Source organism: Marmota marmota, unplaced genomic scaffold (assembly GCF_001458135.2).
Source record: "Marmota marmota marmota unplaced genomic scaffold, marMar, whole genome shotgun sequence".
Classification (NCBI taxonomy): Eukaryota; Metazoa; Chordata; class Mammalia; order Rodentia; family Sciuridae; genus Marmota; species Marmota marmota.
In genome coordinates this window covers 952,204-958,007 of record NW_025999895.1, presented here as the reverse complement: position 1 = coordinate 958,007, position 5,804 = coordinate 952,204, and the positions used below count along the sequence as shown (strand labels likewise).

The following is a 5,804-nucleotide window of genomic DNA, read 5'->3' as shown; positions in this document are numbered from 1 at the left end:
ATATATATATATATATATATATATTATTCTTTTTAAGACAAGATCTAAATATCTAAGTTGCCCAGGCTGACCTTGAACTTGCATCCCTCCCGCCTCAGCCTCCTGAGGTGCTGGATCATAGGTATGCACCACTGTGGAGCTCTGTCCCAGTCATGTTCTGAATAAGCCGGTACCAATACCTCCTTGCAGAGCCTGTCTGGACCCAGGCCTTGCCTTCTTCGGGACCGTGCCTCACCCGAAGCACCTGGCTGGCCTGCTGGCTTCCCTCATGCCCAGACCAGGTGCACTGTGCCAAGCACTCATCTTTCTGTTGGTCAGTGCCTGACAGGAGGTACCCAAATAGGGACTGACCTTGACCTGGAGGGAACAGTTGAGTCCTCGGGCAGACACATGGCCTCTGGGTCAGTCTCTTTGCTCAGGGGAGGACATCAGGGTCTCCTATACTGCCAAGGACTCTTTTCAGAGAAGGGAATGATTTTGGGTGCCCATGGCTATGAGGCTGGGAAGTTCACTGCCCATCCCAGTGCCCACCTACCCACACAGCCTAGGGGTCTGCACTGGGGCCCAGGCCTCAGAAGGGGCCTAGACATGTCATCCTGGTCCTCCTTGCCCAGCCCTGGCTGTGTCCACAGCTCACCTGCTGTGCTGCCAGATCCCAACCCACCCACCCTCATCTTGGTCCACATCAGTGTGTGGGGAGGACCAGGGCTCTCCATGGCCAAGAGGAAGAATATGACCTCAACCTCCTGTTTTGCTGTATACCACCCCCCATTTTCCTCTCCAAGTCTCTTCTCCCCTTGACAGGCTGGATTCTTGTCCCAAAGTACCCCTCTGCCTACCCCAACCGGCCTTGGTTCTGAAGGGCCCAGGAGGAGGAGGACTTGGAACAAAGCCCTGCCGCAGAGTCCCTTGAGAAGCCCTCTGATCCACTCCCCACCCCAAGAGAGGCCCCCACCTGCCTGGTACTTCCCCTCACAAGAGCAGTGTCCACTGCTGCTGATCCCAGCTGTGTCCTCCAGTCTGAGCCTCCTGTGGGGGTGCACTTTATGTGTGGCCTTGATGGGATCACATCGTACCCAGATATCTATTCAAACATTATTCTGGTGTTTTTGCTAAGGCATTTCTGCATGAGATGAACATGTAAATCAGTTGAATTTAACATCAGGTAAGAGCAAAATGTTACTCAATAAGGCAGATTGCCCTTCAGGATGTAGGTGGGCCTCATCCAATCAGTTGAAGGCCTAAGTAACAGAAAAGACCAATCCTCTCCCAGGTAAGGGAGAATTTTTCCAACTCACAGTTTCAGATTTTCTCTACCATATTGATTTTTCCTGCCTGCCAGACTTTGAACTAGAACATCTGCTTGTCCTGCCAATGCGTTAGGATCTCCAACCTGCTAGCCCACCCCCTGCCATTTTAGGGTCTCTCTGTGTGTATTCTATCGGTTACATTTCTGTAGCAAACTCCAATATACCTTCCTTAAGGGTTTCTCATCAGGAACCTGGCCCTGCTGGCCACAGCTGGATGTAAGCCTCTGTCAGTGCCAGCTTCTAGGCAAGTCTGTAATGGATGAGGCCCAGAAGCTCCCAGCCCTCTGTTTCTGGGGGCCTTAGCCTGGCTGCCTTGGGACTGCAGGGCTTGGACCACGAGTTGCTGGCTAGGCCCTCAGCATTACACTCTCGGGTGCAGAGGCCTCCCTCACAAGTGGCAGTTAGAAGTCAGGGCACTGAGAGCTTTCAGAAAACAGTTTATTCAACCTAAAGGTCGGGAGGGAAGTGACGCACCCCACCAGGCAGATCAGGAGTGTGATGGCCTGAGTGTGCTGGTAGTCACTGGAAGTTCAGCAGCTACCCAAGGAGTCCTCTTCCCAAATACTCAACAGGATTGAGGAAGCTGGGCAGCCGGCCAAGACAACTTGGGTCCCTGGCACCAAGCTCAAGACGCCCGTGATCCTCTGCCAGCACACAGGAGGGAGGGTGAGTGGGGAGTGGAAAAGGGCCCTTGGGTCTTTCTGTGTTGGGTGCTAGGAACGGAACCAGGGCCTTGCCATGCCAAGTGCTCTACCACTGACCTTTGCAAAAAGAAGGGGCAAGCCCACACCAGCTGACACTGGGGTTGAGGGGGGTGAAGACCTCAGGCTAGAGCTATATAAAAAGCTCGGGGTGTGAGGAGGTCAAAGAGCCCATCCCTGTTATGGGCTGAAGCCTGGGAATCATGGAGGCTCCCAGTGAAAGGGGATATGCCCCTCCCTGGCCACAACCCTGGCTGACCCAGACTGTGGGCAGATGCCCATTGAAGGGTTGGAGACCCCCCAGGACAAGAGCCTGGAGCCAGGAGAGCAAGAAGTGGAGAGAAAGGCTGGGCACGGTAGTATGCACGTGCAGTCTGAGCACTTGGAGGCTCAGGTGGGAGGAGCTATTGAATCCAATGACTCCAGGCCCAGGGTGGGCAAAATAACAAGAGGAGGAGGGGAGGGAGGGAGGGAGAGCAGGTGGAGGCAGGGTGCATCATTCCTTGCCTGCTGAGGCCAGGTTGCGGGCCAGTGGCTTGGCAGGGCCAGAGGACAGAGAGGCCCCTGCAGGGGAGTCCAGCTTCACCTTGTCCAGAACAGTCTTCTTGATGGCAGCAGGTGAGACCTTCTCCTGGTCGGCCATGGTCTGCAGTTCCCTGGACAGGCAGCAAGGGTTGGGCTCAGGCCTCTGCCTCCTTCTGGAGGCCACAGCTCCTAGGGTCTGCCCACCTCAGTGGTGCTGTGCCATACGACCTGCCTTCCCTGCACAGCTGCAGGGCTCCCACTAACCCCATTCAAGGTGGCTCAGGGTCACACATCTCTCTGTGGCATGCCTCAGTCCCTGAGCTCTCGCTACCTGACTGCAGGACTAGCCTCCTGCCACTCCTGTCTCCCCTGCAGTGCAGCCCTGCGTGGGGCTTGCTGTCGGGCAGTGCCACTCAGTAGTCTGGGAGTTTGCACTAGCCAGTGGGCACTGTGGCCAGAAAGGTGCTGCCGGCCACCCTGTAGACTTGGCTCCGCTTTGGACCAGCCGCAGAATCCCAGCAGTTTTCTTTCAACTCTCACCAAGCTTTCCTTGGGCCAGGACACTTATCTAACTCCCTTAATCCCCAGACAGGGCAGGAGGGTGTTGAAGCCGGACCCCAGGGTTCTCTGACATGCCAGGCTGCCCTTCCAACCCAGTCCTCTGGCCATGTTGATGAAACTGCACAGGGACGACAGTGCAGCCTGGAGAAGCTTTCGTCACATGTAGACGCCCACAGGACTATGGAGGGGGGTGAGGGGGGCACTTCAGAGTGACTCCAGGAAGCTCGGTGTTCCTTGCGTCCTGCCCAAGTCTAGGCCACAGCTCAATAAATAATTTGCCCTGAGCTGCCCCTGTAGGGCCAAGGCTCTAGTGTGCTGGAATGGGCAGCAGGATGGGGCAGTAGAGGTCCTCACCGTGTGCGGATGCAGGAGGCCTCCACAGCATTGATGAGCAGGGAGCGGAAGCCCCCACTCTCCAACACGTGCAGGGCGTGGATGGTGGCCCCGCCGGGAGAGCAGACGTTGTCTTTGAGCTGGCCTGGGTGCTCTTCCGAGTCCAGTAGCATCCTGGCGGCTCCCTGCAGCCAGAGAGGTACTAATGGGGATGGGCCATCCCCCTGCCTCTGCAAGCACAGTCCCCAGCCACTCCAGCACAGTAATAGCCAACTCCCCACCCATCTGCCCCTGTGTACAGTGTCAGAGCTGGCAATGAACCACCCTCACCAGAGGATCAGGAAACACTGACCAGAAGGGCCTGGGCCCCAAGGCGGACTGCCAGGCGCCTTGGAAGTCCCATTTTAACACCGCCATCAGCCAGGGCATCCAGGGCAGTGAATGCCTGCAAGGAGAAGGCACCCTGAGCCACAGTCCTGGCCTCTCTTCCTCTCCCTCTGTGGCCCAGAGCTCAGTGCAAGAGAGCACCAGTTCCCACAGCCATGAAGTTCCCACCCAGCCCTCCAAGGGAAGCAGGAACAGAGGGTACCCCAGAACCCCAGGAACTTTCAACTCCCCCCAGTCACCACCCACTACTACCAGCCCTCACATAGGCAGGGCCACTGCCACTGAGCCCTGTGACAGCATCAATCAGGTCCTCCTCCACCTCTGTGCAGAAGCCCACGCTGCCTAGGAGCTGTTCCAGGAGCCTGCCATCCTCCACTTGGGCATGGGTGCCCGTGGCATATACGGTAACCCCCTCTCGCACCACAACTGGGGTGTTGGTCATGCACCGAATAACCTTGGGCGCTGGTCGAAATGCTGTCAGTTTCTGGAGAAGAAACAGGGTGTGTCACCCTGGCCTTGGCCACCCATCCTCACCTCAGGTAGGCATATGTATGGACGTGCTGCCCTAGTGGAACACTTCCTGCCCACTCACAGATGGAGAGCCCAGGCATGGAGTTCCTGTGTGCACTCCACGTCCCCACCCCCACCCCAGCAGGCCCCGTGAACCCAGCCCACAGCACCCACCTTCTCAATGGAGCTGATGGTAACACCAGCTGCACAGGACACCACAATGTGCCTGTCCTCAATGTCAGTGCCAATCTCATCCAGGATGAAGGGGATGATATGCGGCTTCACGGCCAGGAAGAGCACGTCACTGTGCCGCACAGTCTCCTTGTTGTGGGGTGTCAGGTTCACCCCTATCTTCTGCAGAAATGTAAGGCAACTCAGACTGCCCCAGAAGTTGTCCTCCCCTCTGCTTAACCCAGAGGCTGCTGGGCCAGTTACAGGCTGAGCTGAGGGCCCACAGCACAGAGCCTGGAACACCCTCAGCTGCCTTCTCACCCAGAAATGTAGGAAGCACTCTGTTCTTCATCGAGTCCCCTTTGCAGACAGAAAAGGGACACTGCATGCAAGCCACAACCCCAACCCCCTCCCCCATCTCAGGATGCAGCCTCCAGAGATGCCTGCTCTTCAGGTATGGGTAACAGTCTCAAGTTGAAAGCTTGCCTACCCTTAGATCTGGAATCCTGACTCAGAGGTGACAAACTGAAGCTGTATTCAGCCCCAGGTGTGTCTTGTCTGGCCTTCTGCTATGGCCCCATCTGCCTGACTCCCAGAGCTCCCTGTGAGCACTGCTCCCACCAGCCTTGCATACCACCAGCAATGGAAGCCATAGGCAGGGCCAGGAGGCAGGACCTGGAGACACACCAGCCCAGGCCCAGCCACTGTCAGGGCTGCCCAACACCCAGCCCCAGACACTGACTCTCTAGGAACCCAGCCTTCCTGCCTACCCTCTGCCCAGTACCTACCCTGAGGGCAGAAACTGTGGCCAGGTCCATGTCTGGGGAACTGGCCATTATCTTGTGGGCAGCCAGGATACCTGGGGTGGGCAAGACAAGTTTTCCTCCCTCAAGGCCAATTCCGGCCTCTCTCTCCCACCTTTGGGGGAAAGAAGCTGCAGAGAAATCCCACCCTCAGGATAAAAGAGGAACCCCAAACATATGGAAGCTTCCAATCCCTCAGGACTCAAGCCAAGTAACTCAGACCCCCACCTTCAGCCCCAGCCCTACCCAGGGTAAGGGGGCCCAACCTCATCCACTTGGTCCCTTCTTGACCCCAGAGACTACCTGCTGATGTGAAGCCCTTGGCTAGAGCGAAGGCCAGCTGGCCAGCCCCGATGAAGCCCACGCTCATGACGCCTGGAGGCCGGAAGCCCGAAGCCCTCACAGCTGGTTTCGGCTCTGCAGGGCAGGATGGAGAGCTGGAAGTTAGGTGGTCAGCACCAGGGCTGGCCACTCCTCAGGCGGCCAGGCGCCCCCCTACCTCC

General features: G+C 57.3%; 1 protein-coding gene and 1 long non-coding RNA gene across 3 annotated transcripts in view; one reads left to right on the top strand and one right to left on the bottom strand.

Annotated features, from left to right (window-relative positions):
- Positions 1-1,734: 1,734 nt before the first annotated feature.
- Pycr1 (pyrroline-5-carboxylate reductase 1) lies at positions 1,735-5,798 on the bottom strand. Of its 2 annotated transcripts, none has more exons than XM_015504048.1 (7): positions 5,605-5,798; positions 5,287-5,357; positions 4,502-4,681; positions 4,080-4,301; positions 3,783-3,875; positions 3,452-3,615; positions 1,735-2,667 (listed from the first exon to the last, which is right to left on the bottom strand). In XM_015504048.1, the coding sequence occupies exons 1-7, from the start codon at positions 5,669-5,671 to the stop codon at positions 2,508-2,510; spliced, it is 957 nt and encodes a 318-aa protein (XP_015359534.1). In that variant the 5' UTR covers positions 5,672-5,798; the 3' UTR covers positions 1,735-2,507. The 2 variants fall into 2 exon arrangements, with proteins under 2 accessions (XP_015359534.1, XP_048653116.1); XM_048797159.1 differs by having other exon boundaries at positions 4,502-4,678.
- LOC107157684 overlaps positions 3,580-5,804 on the top strand; it is a 19,286-nt gene continuing 17,061 nt past the window's right edge. The window contains exon 1 of the long non-coding RNA XR_001505523.2: positions 3,580-3,591. This is a non-coding gene — a long non-coding RNA (uncharacterized LOC107157684). The remainder of the gene's footprint in view (positions 3,592-5,804) is intronic.